The sequence below is a fragment of the Scyliorhinus torazame genome, chromosome 19, assembly GCF_047496885.1.
Source record: "Scyliorhinus torazame isolate Kashiwa2021f chromosome 19, sScyTor2.1, whole genome shotgun sequence".
Classification (NCBI taxonomy): domain Eukaryota; kingdom Metazoa; phylum Chordata; class Chondrichthyes; order Carcharhiniformes; family Scyliorhinidae; genus Scyliorhinus; species Scyliorhinus torazame.
Genome location: NC_092725.1, coordinates 92,644,375 through 92,660,567, shown reverse-complemented (window position 1 = coordinate 92,660,567; position 16,193 = coordinate 92,644,375). Strand labels below are relative to the sequence as shown.

At 47.9% G+C, this 16,193-nt stretch overlaps 1 protein-coding gene across 5 annotated transcripts in view; it reads right to left on the bottom strand.

Annotated features, from left to right (window-relative positions):
• Nucleotides 1-16,193, bottom strand: part of LOC140396304 (uncharacterized) — a 286,423-nt gene that overhangs the window by 36,615 nt on the left and 233,615 nt on the right. For all 5 annotated transcript variants that reach the window (XM_072484765.1, XM_072484763.1, XM_072484767.1 and 2 more), the window contains one exon: nt 13,854-13,923. In XM_072484765.1, the coding sequence (XP_072340866.1) occupies nt 13,854-13,923 (70 nt within the window). The remainder of the gene's footprint in view (nt 1-13,853; nt 13,924-16,193) is intronic.

Here is a 16,193-nt window from a genome sequence, read left to right as displayed (position 1 = left end):
CCATTCTGGAGTCTGTCAACGAGCTCGCTGTGGAGGCTGGTATCACTCCCTCTGAGGAGTCGATCTGTGCTCTCTGCGTAGCATAACCTTCTTCTCGGATATTTGACATGTGGCTCTCATCCATTGTATCGATGATCTGCCATGTCGTCATGGTACTGGATTCCTCTGCCATGAGACTCACATTGAACTTGGCACCCATGTTGCTGCTGCAATGATCATCAGATCCGGCGAATTCATCCATGGCTGAGTAGCATTCGTCAGTGAGCAAATCATCTCTTCTTGCTGAGGATGTGTCATGGTGCTCTATTTGTCCAATGAGGAACTCATCCCCTGAGTAGTCATCGTCAATGAACAAATGGTTTGCTCTGGATTTGTCATTGTGCTCTCCTCTTTGGGTGTTGTAAACTGCTTGTTCCAGGATGGTGCGGCGGTAATGTTTAACTGTGGGTGGAGGCTCAGGCTTCATGCTGTCATTGGAGGAAAAAGATTTTGTGTTTTGTAACATTAAAACTCTTGTTGTTTACTTGCGGGCATGTCGGATGAGGCGTGGTGACTGTTATGTAAGGTTCCTCAGTTGATTCAACCGTGTCCACGGCGTTTGAGTAGTCACAGGTTAGGTCATCATTTTCTGATAAGTAATCACTGTAGGTTGGTTTGTGTTCCATTGATGCAACGTTCCTAATGTCGCAGGGCCTCAGATTTTGTCCTGTGGAAGTTATGTGTAAGTCAGCTCTACATTTAAGGGCATTGTGGTTGTATCTTCCACGCCTCAGGCACTGTTTGCCCAATGCCAGACATTGCCCTTTTAAATGGGTGTGTCCACAGTGAAGACACGTCATCACGCTGTCCCGCCACGCTTGCGCATGCGCAGTAGCTTTGTCATCCGGTTCCAATCTTCGGGCGAACTGTGTATGTGTGTGTGCCACTTCCAGATTCGCGCGCGCGGGATTGCCGGTGGAGGAACGCCTTCTAGATGCCTGGGCCACCATTTTGACGGATCCAACCTCGTGGTGGAGGCCTTCTTCCTGGTGAGTAAATTGTTCATATTGTGCTTCAATAATTTCATGAGCAGAGTATTTTTTAATGGCCACTTCAAGGGTCAGGTTTCTGTGTTTCAGGAGAGATTTTCTGAGTCCCTCATCAGAGATGCCACTGACAATTTGGGCTCTGATGAGGGAGTCATGGAAGTTTTTATAATTGCAGGATTGGGCCATCAGCTTTAAGTCAGTGACAAAACTGCTGAACGATTCTCCTGGTTTTTGTAGCCGCCTGGTGAATTTAAAGCGTTCAAATGTCTCTTAACCTCAGATTTGCAGTGGTTGTCGAATTCTTTTATAATTATGTCCAGTTTGTCCTTGTCCTCCCCTTCCGCATAAATGAATGAATTATATACATCAATGGCCTGTTTCCCTGCCACTGATAAGAGGTAGGCAATTTTTTTAGAATCTGGCGCAGCGGTCATGTCCTTAATTTCCATAAATAGGTTAAATTGTTGAAGAAATATTTTCCAATTATACTGGAGATTACCAGAGGTTCTGAGGTGCTGTGGAGCTGGAAGTGAGTCCATCTTACCGTTTTTTTCTTGCCCGAGAGATCCGAGTGCTGCAAAGACTTCCGTGGACCAATATCTATTTGAATTTCTGGGTTTTTTTGTGTAACCTAATCTAGCTAGTTTTCGGGTTTTTTTGTTGTTGAGGCCAACACCTGGTACCATGTTGTTTTACCTATGTGGTAGATAACACCTGTTACTCAATCCTAGGTTGATGGTGAAGTTCTCTGAATCTTGATGAAGAAGACTCGAACTCGTCCAGTAACAACACAGATTTATTGAGTAACTATAATAGTAAGTGCATGAGTTCTTTACCTTACCTTTGATACCAGAGATAAGGTTAACAAGATCTAACAACAATGACGGGACGTAACTCCACTAATTATCTGAACTATTCTGATATTGCCCTCATCACAGTGCACCTGAGAGATTGCCAAAGACACAATATGGCTGCCTTTTATACCCCCGTTGGTCCGGCCCTCTAGTGATCATGTGGTGCTACTGATTACTCATTAACCCCCTGTGTACATGCACATACAGAGATCACTACACAGGCTACATAAAAGCCAACTTAGAGAGCCCAAAGGACATTTGTGGCCTATCATTTCTGCTTGTCACTCAGGACCACGCAGCAAGAATATTAATAATGTCCCCCCCCCCTCACTTGAGGCAGGAGTTGTAGGGATCGAACCCCACTTGGAACAGCCCCGGTCGAATGGAGACCGGACCTCCAGCTTGAGATTCAGGTTTCACTTCCAGATTGATCATCATGTCCAGTGGCTGTGGGTGACAAGTCCCCTCATCTCATCATTATTTGGTTTGTTCAAGCCCTTAAAACCCATCCTCCATATAGCTCTAACACCCCCCCCCCCCCCCCCCCCCCAACAGCTGAGTGAGACAAACATGTGGGCTTGATTTTCCACGCAATCGCTGAGTGTTTCACTGTGGCAAAGGCATACTACCATTGGTCGGTGGCTGGTTTCCCATGGAGTGCACCCCTCACTGTCGGGAAACTCCTGGCAGGGGTGCGCCGTCGGCAGGACAGGAAGATCCCACCAGCGTGGATGGCCACAGTCATGGAAGACTGGTGCAGTTTTCTGGATTGTTATCAATGACTTGCATTTAGAAAGCACCATTAACAAGATAAAGCATCCCAAGTTACAGTTAATAATACAAAAATTGACACAGAGCCACAACTGAGACACGGTAGAGGTGCCAGCTTCTGGATGAGTGAAGGACTCCTTCTGTCCTTTCAGGTGAAAGCGAGATCCCATGGCAGTATTTTGAAGATAAGCAGGAGAGTTTTCCCTACTGCCCATAGATTACATAGAATTTACAGTGCAGAAGGAGGCCATTCGGCCCATCGAGTCTGCACCAGCTCTTGGAAAGAGCACCTTACACAAGGTCAAGACCTCCACCCTATCCCCATAACCCAGTAACCCCACCCAACACTAAGGGCAATTTTGGACACTAAGGGCAATTTATCATGGCCAATCCACCTAACTTGCACATCTTTGGACTGTGGGAGGAAACCGGAGCACCCGGAGGAAACCCACGCACACACGGGGAGGATGTGCAGACTCCGCACAGACAGTGACCCAAGCCGGAATCGAACCTGGGACCCTGGAGCTGTAAAGCAATTGTGCTATCCACAATGCTACCGTGCTGCCATGTTAATATTCATCCCTCAACCAACAACAATAAAGCATCAATGTTACATTGCTGTTAGTGGGATCTTGCTGTGTGCAAATTGGCTGCTGAATTTCCCACTTTAGACACTTCAAAACATATTTCATTAGTTATGACATGCTGTGGGACACGCTGAAAGGCGCTATAGAAATGCAAGTTCTTTGTTTGTATGAGGCTCCATGGAATCATCCTAAGTGAAGACCATGAGCTTGTGTGCGCTTTAAGGTGTTCGCTAGTGCTGCATCTGATTGTTTCAGGAGAACAAACCGTGTTTTAACATGAGGGAGAGGGTTTACTAACATCACTGCTCAGCTTTGACCAAGCTCTTGTACAAGGCCTTGAAAAGACTGATGCTTTTTCTTCATTTATCACCCCACTGCCTCTTTTGTCTGCTTAATTTCCCATTGGAATCACTCAGCATTCTAGCCAGGACTTGATGAGCCTCTTCGCTTGTACGATTATTTTCACTGGGCTGGCTGCATCTGCAATAAATCCAGGAGGATTTGTGACCAAACACAGAAAGATAAAAAAGTAAGCGAGTGAACTGATAAGATGGCCGGTCCCTCGGAACAAAAAACAAAAGCTTTCTATTATGTGAACGAAATGGAGTCAGTGACTCTCAATTGATTACAAACATTTTGATCGTCTTTTGCCAGCTGTCTCTGAAACATCAGTAGGTGGTGTGCGCGTGTGTGTGTCTTTATACATGGGACTATATCAAAGGGATAATTGAGAAGCAATGCTGCATATCGAACTAGGTAGTGGCTTGTGACCTATGCAAATGTCAGAAGGACACCTCAGCCAAGCTTAAGAATAAAAGGTTTGCATAATGCCATGCTCCTGAATGGATCGAGTCATTGCCCTGCTGATTGTATCTACCAAACAAAAACCTTAAATAGACATTATTCCTGGTGTGTGCCTGGTGCAACTCTAGCTTTTTGTTGTAAGAGGAGATTAAGGTGAGTCTTCAGAGCAGGCTACACATCATCATTTGGGAAATAGAACAGAATATGAAATGGCTAGTCATCCTTTCAAGATCACTCAACAATAATATAACAACATTGTATAACACTGATAATATGATTAAATATCCCAGGGTACTTCACGGGAGCATAAATCAGTCAACAAATTGACAGTGATCCAAATGAAATATTAGAACAGGTGGTCAAAAGCTTGGGAAATAAGTTGGTTTTAAGGTGAGTGTTGAAGGAAGAGAAAGAGGTGGAAAGGCAGAGAGATTTAGGGAGGGAATTCCTGAGCTTAGGGTCAAGATAGCTGAAGAAGGTGTGACGAGAGTGGGGAATGGACAAGAGACCAGAGAGGAAGAAAACAGATATCCCAAAGGGCCGTAAGACCAAAGGAGATTACAGAGATGGGCGACGCCATGCAATAATCTTTACACAAAGAATGAGAATTTTAAAGTCAAGGGGCTTTTAAACTGATCCAATTAGGGCAGAAATCACAGGGAGTGATGGGTAACTAGGGCTCACTGAGAGTTCAGTTAAAGGCAACGGAGCTTTGGTGAGCTCAAGTTTTCAGAGCTTAAAGATTCTCCTTGATCCAGGAGGGATAAGGTAAGAACATCTTTTTATCTTTCTTGAGTGTAAAAGGGCAGAGATGGCAGTTTGGGCCATCTGCTCCTCCTGTCAGATGTGGGAAATCAGGGAGCTTTCTGCGTCACTGACGACTATGTCTGCAGGAAGTGTGACCTGATGAATCTCTTCACAGACAGCATAGGTCAGTTGGAGCAGCAGCTGGACACATTGCAGAGCGTACAGGGGGCAGAGAGTGTGATAGACAATAGCTTCAGGGAGGTGGTCACACCTTAGATAGATAGGTGACCACCAGGAGAGGCAGGCAGGTAAGGCAGGAGCCTCCTGTGGCTATTCCCCTCGCAAACAGCTATGGTGTTTTGGATGCTGTTGGAGGGAATAGCCTCGCAGGGGAAGATACCAACAGCAGCCAGGCCGGTGGCACCACAACTGGTTCTGCTGTGGAGCAGGGTCGGGTTAAGTCCAAGTGAGTGATAGTAGTTGGAGATTCGATAGTCAGAGGCACAAACAGGTGTTTCTGTGGCCACAAATGGGACTCTAGGATGGTGTGTTGTCTCCCTGGTGCCAGGGTCCTGGATGTCTATAAATGACTAACGGCCATCTTGAAACAGGAGGGTAAACAGACAGATGCCGTTATCCACATTGGTACTAATATCATAGACAGGAAGAGTCAGGGAAGAGGTCCTGCAAAGACAATTCAGGGAGTTAGGTCGGGAGCTAAAAGGCAGGATGTCTAGTGTAGTAATCTCAGGATTAATCCCCGTGCCACATGCTAGTGAGGCTTGGAACAGAAAGATTGTACAGTTGAACACCCGGCTAAAGAGCTAGTGTAGAAGGGAAGGCTTTAGATATATGGGTCACTGGGATGTCTTCTGGGGAAAATGGGACCTGTACAAGAAGGACGGGTTGCACCTGAACTGGCGGGGCATCAATATCCTGGGCGGGAGGTTTGCTCGTGCTGTTTGGGAGGGTTTAAACTAGTGTGGCAAGGGGGTGGGAACCAGAAAAGCAGGCCAGTAAGTGTAGAGGCTGGAGAAAAATGTGAGACTGAGATAAACAATGCGCAGAGTAAGAGCAGGCAGAGGGAAGCCGTAAGGCTCAGCGGGACTGTAGGTCTGGAGTGTGTTTGCTTCAATGCAAGAAGTATAACAGGTAAGACAGATGAACTGCGAGCCTGGATTACTGCAGGGAACTATGATGTAATTGCAATTACAGAGACATGGTTAAAGGAGGTTCAGGACTGGCAGCTTAGCATTCGGGGATATCCTTGTTTTAGACAGGACAGAAGGGGAAACCAAAGGGGTGGGCGAGTTGCATTATCAATTAGGGAGCAGATCACAGCTGTGTTGAGGGAGGACACTTGTGTTGAGGAAGGAATCTTGTAGTGAGGCATTATGGGTGGAGCTCAGGAATAAGAAAGGTGAAATCATAATGTTGGGAGTGTACTATAGACCTCCCAACAGCCCGCGGGAGACTGAGGAACAATTGTGTAGTCAGATTCTGAAAAGGTGTGAAAAAAGCAGGGTAGTTGTGATGGGCGACTTTAACTTCCCCCATATTGACTGGGAATCCCTTACAGCCAAGGGTTCCAAGGGTTCGGATGGAGAGCAATTTGTTAGATGTGTTCAGTAGGGCTTTTTGTTACAGTATTTTGACAATCCAACCAGGGAGGGGGCCATACTAGACTTGGTATTGGGGAATGAGCCAGGCCAGGTGACTGATGTTCCAGTGGGGGAGCATTTTGGGCTTAGCGACCATAATTCCATAAGATTTTAGATAGTCCTGAATAAGGACAAGAGTGGCCTGCGGGTGAGGGTGCTTAATTGGGCGAAGGCCAATTACATCCAAATTAGAGAGGAACTGGGGAATGTGGATTGGGAGTGGTTATTTGAGGGCAAACCACGTCTTACATGTGGGAGGCCTTTAAAGGCCTGTTGACTGAAGTGCAGGAAGGCAAGTCTGTGCAAGAATGAAGGATAGAAATGGCAGGATTCCAGACCATGGATGACAAGGGAAATTGTAAGCTGAAACAAAAGGAAAAAGGAAGCATACGATAGGCCTAGACATCTAAAAACTGACGAAGCCCTTGAGGAGTACCGTGAAAGTAGGAAGAAACTTAAACGTGAAATTAGGAGATCTAAAAGGGGCCATGAAATGTCTGTAGCAACCATGAAGGAGAATCCCAAGGCTTTTTATGCGTATATTAGGAGCAAGAGGGTAGCAAGAGAGAAAGTAGGGCCACTCAAGGACAATGGAGGGAAGTTATGCATCGAATCACAGGAAGTGGGTTAAATCCTTAATGAGTACTTTGTATCGGTATTCACCAGGGAGAAGGACATGACAGATGTTGAGGTCAGGGATAAGTGTGTGAACGCTCTTGAGAATGTCAATATATCAAGGAGGAAGTATTGAGTATTCTAAATTGCCTTAAGGTACACAAGTCCGCGGGGCCGGATAGGATCTATCCCAGGTTACTGCGGGAGACAAGGGGAGAAATAGCTGGGGCCTTAATATATATCTTCACATCCTCTTTGACCACAGGCGAGGTTCCAAAGGACTGGAGAATAGCCAATTTTGTTCCCTTGATAAGAAAGAAGGCAGGATAATTCAGCAAATTATAGCCCAGTGAGCCTGACATCAGTGGTGGGGAAGCTTTTGGAAAAGGTACTGAGGGACAGGATATATGCACATTTGGAGGAAAATGGACTATTTAGTGACAGGCAGCATGTTTTTGTACGGGGAACGTCATGTCTCACCAACTTGATTGGGTTTTTTGAAGATGAAAAAAAGAAAATTGATGAGGGAAGGGCTGTGGATGTAGTTTCTATGGACTTTAGTAAGGCATTTGACAAGGTCCCCCACGGCAGACTGGTACAAAAAGTAAAATCACATGGGATTTGGGGTGGGCTGGCTAGATGGATACAGAACTGGCTTGGTTATAGAGGACAGAGAATAGCGGTGGAAGGTATTTTTCAGAAAGAAGATCTGTAGCCAGTGGTGTTCTGCAGGGCTAAGTGCTGGGACCTCTGTTGTTTGTAGTATATATAAATGATCTGAAGGAAAATGTGGGTGGTTGGACTCGTAAGTTTGCAGATGCCACAAGGATTGGCAGAGTTGCTGATAGTGTCGAGGATTGTCCAAGGATACAACAGGATATAAATAGATTGGAGACTTAGGCACAGAAATGACAGATGGAGTTTAATCCGGACAAATGTGAGGTGATGCATTTTAGTGGATCAAATCTAGGTATGAATTATACTATACATGACAGAACCCTTAGGAACATTAACATACAGAAGAATCTGAGCGTGCAGGTCCACAGTTCCCTAAAAGTGTCCAAGGTGATTAAGAAGGCATATGGTATGCTTGCCTTTGTCAGCTGGGGCATTGAGTATAGGAGTTGGGAAATCATGTTGCAGCTATACAAAACCTTGGTTAGGCTGCATTTGGAGTATTGCGTGCAGTTCTGGTCACCACATTATCAGATGGATGTGGAAGCTTTGGAGAGAGTGCAAAGAGGATGTTGCCTGGTCTCAACGGTGTTGGCTATGAGGAGAGGTTGAATAAACTACGATTGTTTTCACTGGAAAGACGGAGGCTGAGGGGAGACCTGATAGAGGCCTATAAAATTATGAGAGGCATAGGCTGGGTGGATAGGCAGAGGCTTTTTCCAAGGGTGGAAGTGTTAATTACAAGGAAGGACAGGTTCAAGGTGAGAGGGGAAGGTTTAAGGGAGTTGTGTGGGGTAGGTTTTTCATGCAGAGAATGGTGGGTGCCTGGAACGCGCTGCCAGAGGATGTGGTGGAAGCAGGCACATTAGTAACATTGAAGAGCATCTGGATGGATAAATGAATCGGGAGGAAATAGAGGGATATGGACCCAGTAAGGGCAGAAGTTTTTTTTTAGTTAGGGTATCATGATTGACACAGGCATGGAGGGCCGAAGGGCCCGTTCCTGTGCTGTACTTTTCTTTGTTCTTTGTTCTTTGGATCAGGGCCCAGTGCCAAAGCCTGTTCCTCTTGTTGCTGTACGGACAGAAACATAAGGTGAGGTGTCATTACAACAATTCTCCAGTTACATGCTTTAATCCTTCTGACAAGGCCAAACTCTATTATCAGATTATAATGGTCAGTAAAAAGGCTGTATTGAGCCACATTCTTCAATATGAGTGGCTTGCTAGGCCATTTCAGAGAGAAGTTAAGACTCAACATTTGCTGCAGGTTTGAAGACACATATAGGCCAGACCAGAATGCAGCAATCTGGTGATTCAATGGCCACCGTTACGGAGGCTATTTTCTTCATAAAGATTTTATCTAATTTAAATTCTCCAGCCATCATGATGGGATTTAAACTCATATCAACAGATCATTGGTCTAGGCTGCTGGATTATGAGTCCAGTAGTATAACCATAATGCTAGTATCCCATGCTCCACATTGAATGATCCTTTGAAATCCTATTGTGATGTGAAAAGAGTGGTCAGGTATTTCTTGTCCCTCTGCCTTCCCCCAAGAACTGAATGCTCTAGGTATGAAACAGAGGAAAATAAAACCCCAAAGGATTTAAACACATTTAATTTTTCTTCATTCTTTGGACACGGATATGGGCATCACTGACAAGGTTAGCATTTGTTTCCCACCCCTAGTTGTCCCTTGAGGAGGTGGTGGCAAATCTTGAACTGCTGCATTCCATGTGGCTACACCTTGGGCGGGATTCTCTAATAATGGGGCTATGTCCCACACCGGCATGAAAACCGGCGCCAACGACTCCGGTGTCAACGGCCCCCGAAAGCGAGGAATTCTCCACTTTCCAGGGGGCTAGCTTGACGGCGGAGTGGTTCCTGCAGCTCCAGCCGGCGCTGAACGGCTGGTGCGCGTTCACGCATGCGCAGAATGGGCGGCGTATTTCTGCGCATGCGCGGAACAGGTGGCATATTTCCACACATGCGCGGAACGGGCGGCGTATTTCCGCGCATGAGCGGAGGTTCCCTTCTCCGCTCCGGTCCCTGGGCAGTATGGCGGAGCCCTACAGGGGCCCGGCACGGAGGAAAGAAGGCCCCCAAGGAAGAAGCCTGCCCGCCGATTGGTCGGCCCTGATCGCGGGCCAGGCCACCGTGGGGGACTACCCCCGGGGTCAGATCCCCCCATCACCCCCCAGGACGGCCCCCGCACACTTACCTGCCAGGTCCTGCCATGTATGAGGTGAGTATTTAACGCCGGCGGGACTGGGCAAAACCTGTGGGCCACTCGGCCCATCGGGCCCGGAGAATCACCGGGGGGCTGCTATCAATGGCCCCCGACCGGCGTGGCGGGAATCCCGCCGCCCCCTGAAAAACGGCGCCGGAGAATAGGGAAGCCTGCATCGGGGCGGGATTCGCGCCTCCTCCCAGGAATTCTCCGACCCGGTGGAGTGTCCGAGACCCCCGGCCATGGTGTTTTTAGGGAGGGAGTTCCAGGATTTTGATCCAGTGACCATGAAGCAATGGTGATTTAGTTCCAAAATAAACATTTGAAGAATTGTCGCTTCAGGAAGATGGCTACTTCTCTGGATCTATGGGCAAACTAAGGGTTAATCTTAAACAGAACTTTGGCCTGACCCTCTGCTGGTTTCTATGTTGGCAATGGCTCCATGTGCAGATGTTAATTATCAGTCAATCCTTCTCCTTTGATGAACAGGGATTAAGGATTCAGCGATGTAATTACTGCAGGTTTATCGGAAAATAATCTCCCGCTGATGCTGGGAGACCTTTGTGGCGGGAGTCTTCTAAACCTTTGGTGCATCCGGTTAGCAAGAGTATGACTTTCAATCAGTTTGCTAGAATTAGTTGGCAGTGCTTCAAGTTCCACAAACTATCAATTGCATTGAGGATCACACAGGGACAGGAGAGACTGCGGAGGGGGAGATGGTGGGAAACAATGGGGAGCACACTCCAGCACATTCCTGTGGATCCAGAGACCAAACAACACCTTTAAAGTCTTCAAGTATCGGCCAGATAACCACCATAAAGGAACAGAATAATTACACAGCAGACCCTACACCTGTCTACATACTTGACTTACCCTGTTCACTCCAAAGATCTGTGGTCAGGACAGACTCAGGCTTCCTAAAGCACCTCAAGGGCATATCTGCCAAATTGGGCTTCTGACAGGTGATAAGTGAACAACAAGAGGGAAAATCCTGCTTGCCCATGTCCTCATGTACCTGTTGCAGATATATCTGTCCATCAAAGTCGTGACCTTCCCACAGTCCTTCTGGAGGCAAGGACTGTCATCACACCGAGGACGCACTCATGGTGAAGTGCGACACTATCACCATGCTAATCTGAAAAGATTTGACAGCACAAAACTTGTCTTTCATGAGCCACTGTGGGCCATCAGCAGCAGCAGCACAATCATATACAGCCACAATCTGTAACCTCCTGGCCCTAAGTATCCCACACTTAACAATTACCATCACGAAAGGGGAACAACACATTAGTTAGACCTCAGCTGGAGCATTGTACATTATTGGAAGGATGTGAACTTATTGGAGAGAATGCAGAAGAGGTTTACAAGAATGGTTCCAGGGATGAGAAACTTCAGTTATGAGAATAATTGGAGAGATTGGGACTGTTCTCCTTGGAGAGAAGAAGGCTGAGAGGAGATTTGACAGGGATGTTCAAAATCATGAGGGGGGCTGGGCAGAGTAGATCGGGATTAACTGTTTCCACTGCCTCATAGCGCTGAGGGCCCAGGTTTGATCCTGGCCCCAGGTCACTGTCCGTGAGGAGTTTGCACAATCTATCTGCGTGGGTCTCACCCCCACAACCCAAAGATGTGCAGGGGAGGCGAATTGGCCACGCTAAATTGCCTGTTAGTTGGGAATAAAAAGAATTGGGTACTCTAAAAAAAATTTTTTTTAAAGTAGAAGGATCAAGAATGGAAGGGCACAGGTTTAAAGTGATTTGCAAAAGAAGCAAATATGATGAGAGAAAGAACTTTTCACTCAACAAGTGGTTCGGGCCTGGAATGCACTGCCTGGAAGTATGGTGGAGGCAGGTTCAATTGAGGCATTCAAGATGGCATTGGATGATTATTTGAATAGAAACTGTGCAGGGGCACAAAAAAAGGCAGGGGAAGGCATTAGATCACGATGCTCATTTGGAGAGCTGGTATAGGCACAATGGACCAACTGGTCTCCTTCTGCACCAGAGCCATTCTGTGATTCTGTATGAATGAATCAATGAATAGTGCAGGAGGGCATGCCAGGAGCAGCACCAGGCGGCTGGATTCTCCGTTCTGGAGTCTTAAGTCCCCACGCCGGCGTGAAAATGGCGGTGTTTTAAGGTAGGAAAACTGGCGCATGGAGAGTTGCCGGGTCCGTGGCTGCGCATGCGCACAGCAGCAGCCGTGCCGTGCTTCATGGCAGATGCCGATCACGGACCCAGCCCACAAAATAGTCACCCCCTTCGGCCGGCTCGGGCACCCCGGACTGCCCCACCACAGTGCCCCCAGCCCCGGATATGTCCACTCCCCTGCCCGAGGATCGGCCCTCCTGATGTGCCATCAATCAACACAAGATGAGTAGTGAACAAAACTGAGGCTTTAATAAGCTAAACAGAAAGCCTCCTGGCCTCTGCGCTGTAATGTTCTGCGCTGTAATGTTCTATGTTCTATGCTCTGACCCCGAACTGGGGCAGGGCCGGAGATCGGCCACCTTTATACCGAGCCCGAGGGGAGGCGGAGCCATCAGGCAGTGGTTTACCACAATACATGTAATACAGTAACAGGTGACCACAATACATACAATATACTAACAGTGATTTACCACACCTCCCCCAACTGTGGTGGCGCTAGACTGAGTCCGCAGCCACAACGCTGAGTTCCTGATGGGTGAGACCACACCCGATTCACGTTGTTGAGATCTCAGCCGGTCGGGGACGGAGCATTACGGGGCGGGCCTCAGCCAACATTCAGAGGCCGTGGATACGGCGTGCAGCGTACTCTCCGAGTATGCTGCTTTTCAAGGAGCGGGAGCATCGTGAAAGCGGCGCCTCCCCCGATTTCGGTGTCATCGGGGATTCTCTGCCCCGTTGCGATTTTAGCGTTGGGGATCGGAGAATCCAGCCCGATATGTCAACCTTTTCAAGCTACAGCAGAAGAAACATGCAATAAACAGAGCCAAGCGATGCACTGCAGAAACTCAGCTACGCTCCTTTGTCAAACCCCTGACCACTGCTATGAAGAAGGTCAAATGCAGCAGATACATGGGAACGCAACACCACCACCTGCAAGTTCCCCTCCAAGCCACTCACCATCATGACTTGGAAATATGTCGCCTTTCCTTCGCTGGGTCAACATCCTGGAACTCCCTCCCTAACAGCACTGTGGGTGTACCTACATCACTTGAACAACAGCTGTTCAAGATCACAGCTCATCACCATCTTCTCAAGGTAATTAGGGATGGGCAATAAATTCTGGCCTAGCCAGCAATGCCCACATCTCTAGAATACATTTTTTAAAAAAAATCTATTTCTAAATGGTAGTAACAATTAAACAAATCATGCTCCAAAAGCATCCTCACCCCTGCAATGATGGGGGAGCCCAGCATATCAGTGCAAAAGACAAGGCAGAAAAATTTGCAACCATCTTCAGCTGGAAGGGTTGAGTGGATGAACCTTCACGACACTCTTTCTATGGCAAGTATTTCCTTTCTTAGGAAAGGAGACCAAAATGGCACACAATACTCCAGGTGTGGCCTCACCAAGGCCCTGTTCAGCTGCGGTAAGACATCTTTCAGATGGCTTGGCCTAAGATCTGGGATTCCCTTACTCCAACTCTCTATCTCTGTCTTGTTTTTTAAGATGCTCCTTAAAATCTATGACCCAGCTTTTGTTACCTCTCTGAATACTTCATTATGTGGCTCAGTGTCAATTTGTGTCTGAGTACATACCTGTGAAGCAGCTTAGTAGGTTTTAAAGATGCCACACAGCATTTCTGTTGCTAATAGTATGAAGGTATGAGGGTACAATGACGAGATCGTCACAGAGCAAACTCGTTACTTTGCATTGAAACTGTGTGCTTACCTTTGCTCTGTCTACTCTCAGTTCCAAGGTTTTAAAATCCATTTTGCCGATTAGCGACCTCATGAAACCACTGTGATAGAGAAAAGAATGAGTAACGTTTAATGTCCGACTGAGAGCAACTGCTAATGGTCAAACTTCACCAAAAGAGAAATTAAAACAAAAAATGCTGGAAAATGGCAGCATCTGTGGGCAAAGAAACAGGGGCGTCATTCTCCGACGCCCCGCCGGGTCGGAGAATGGCCGTTGGCCGCCGTGAATCCCGCCCCCGCCCCCGCCGAAGTCTCCGCTCCCGGAGATTGGGCGGGGGCGGGAATCCGGCCGCGCCGGTTGGCGGGACCCCCCGCTGGATTCTTCGGCCCGGATGGGCCGAAGTCCCGCCCAGGAATTGCCTGTCCCGCCGACGTAAATCAAACCTGGTATTTACCGGCAGGACCAGGCGGCGTGGGCGGGCTCCGGGGTCCTGGGGGGGGGCGATCTGACCTCGGGGGGGTGCCCCCACGGTGGCCTGGCCCGCGATCGGGGCCCACCGATCTGCGGGCGGGCCTGTGCCGTGGGGGCACTCTTTCCCTTCCGCCTCCGCCACGGTCTCCACCATGGCGGAGACGGAAGTGACTCTCCCCACTGCGCATGCGCGGGAAACTGACAGCGGCCGCTGACGCTCCCGCGCATGCGCTGGGAAACTGACAGCGGCCGCTGACGCTCCCGCGCATGCGCCGCATTTCCGCGCCAGCTGGCGGGGCAACAAACGCCATTTCCACCAGCTGGCGGGGCGGAAATCCCTCCGGCGTCGGCCTAGCCCCTCAATGTTGGGGCTAGGCCGCCAAAGATGCGGAGGCTTTGGCGCCAGTCGGCGGGCATCCCGCCGTTGGGGGAGAATTTCGCCCCAGATTTCAAGTCTGAATGCCTCTTTCTCTCTCTTTCCAGCATTTCTGCTTTTATTTCAGATTTCCAGCATCTGCAGTATTTTTCTTTTACTCACTAAAAGAGACAAGCTACAAGTGGGGATAAATCAGACAACGAAATGGTATGGTCAAAGAAAGAAAAAGCTTGCATTTCTACACCTCCTTTCATGACTTCAGTACAGCCCAAAGAGCTTTTACAGCCAATGAAATACTTTTTTAAGTGTACTCACAGTTGTGTAGAAAATGCAGCAGCTAATTACCCACAGCAAGCTCCCACAAACAGTGATGTGATATAGCCAGATAATTAATCTTAGTAATATGTTGGTTGAGTAATAAATACTGGCCAGGACATTGGGGAGAACTCCCCTGCTCTTCTTTCAAATAGTACCACATATCTTTTTTACCCACACTTCAGTTTGATATCTCATCCAAAAGGGGCCGCCTCTGACAGTGCAGCACACTCAGTATGCCCTGGGAATGTCAATCCAGATTATGTGCTCCTGTCTCTGGACTGACCAATACCTTGTTGTTGATGAGAGTGTTATGCATTGAGACACACTGGCTCCCTGAATGCAATCTTTATTAAACTACCCAGCCTTCAGAACAGCGACCACGACACCACACAACCCTGCCATGGCAATTTCTGCAAGACGTGCCAGATCATCGACATTACCATTACACAGGAGAACACCACCCACCAGGTACGCGGCACATACTCATGCAACTCGGCCAAAAGCTGCAGGAAAGGATGTCCCGAAGCGTGGTACATTGGCGAGACCATGCAGACGCTGTGACAATGGATGAACGGACATTGCGTAACAATCGCCAGGCAGGAATGTTCCCTTCCAGTCAGGGAACACTTCAGCAGTCAAGGGCATTCAGCCTCTGATCTCCGGGTAAGCGTTCTCCAAGGCGGCCTTCAGGACAAGCGACAATGCAAAATCGCTGAGCAGAAACTTATAGCCAAGTTCCGCACACATGAGTACGGCCTCAACCGGGACCTTGGATTCATTCATCCCCCACCATCTAGCCTGGGCTTGCGAAATCCTACCAACTGTCCGGGCTTGAGACAATTCACACCTCTTTAACCTGGGGTTACCCCTATCTCTGGATCTGTAATGACTTAATTACCTGTAAATGCTCACATTCAAAGCATTGTCTTGCATCTTTGACTTTGTCTATATATATATATATGTTTCTGGAACATACCTCTTCATTCACCTGAGGAAGAAGCAGTGCTCCGAAAGCTAGTGATTTGAAACAAACCTGTTGGAGTTTAACCCGGTGTTGTAAGACTTCTTGCAATGTTTATTGTACTAGATTGTCCCAGGCTCAACTATCTTCAGCTGCTTCATCAAAGATCGTCCGTCCATCATAAGATCAGAAGTGGGGATGTTTGTTAATGCTTACTGTCATAACCTGCATGGGATTTACGAAG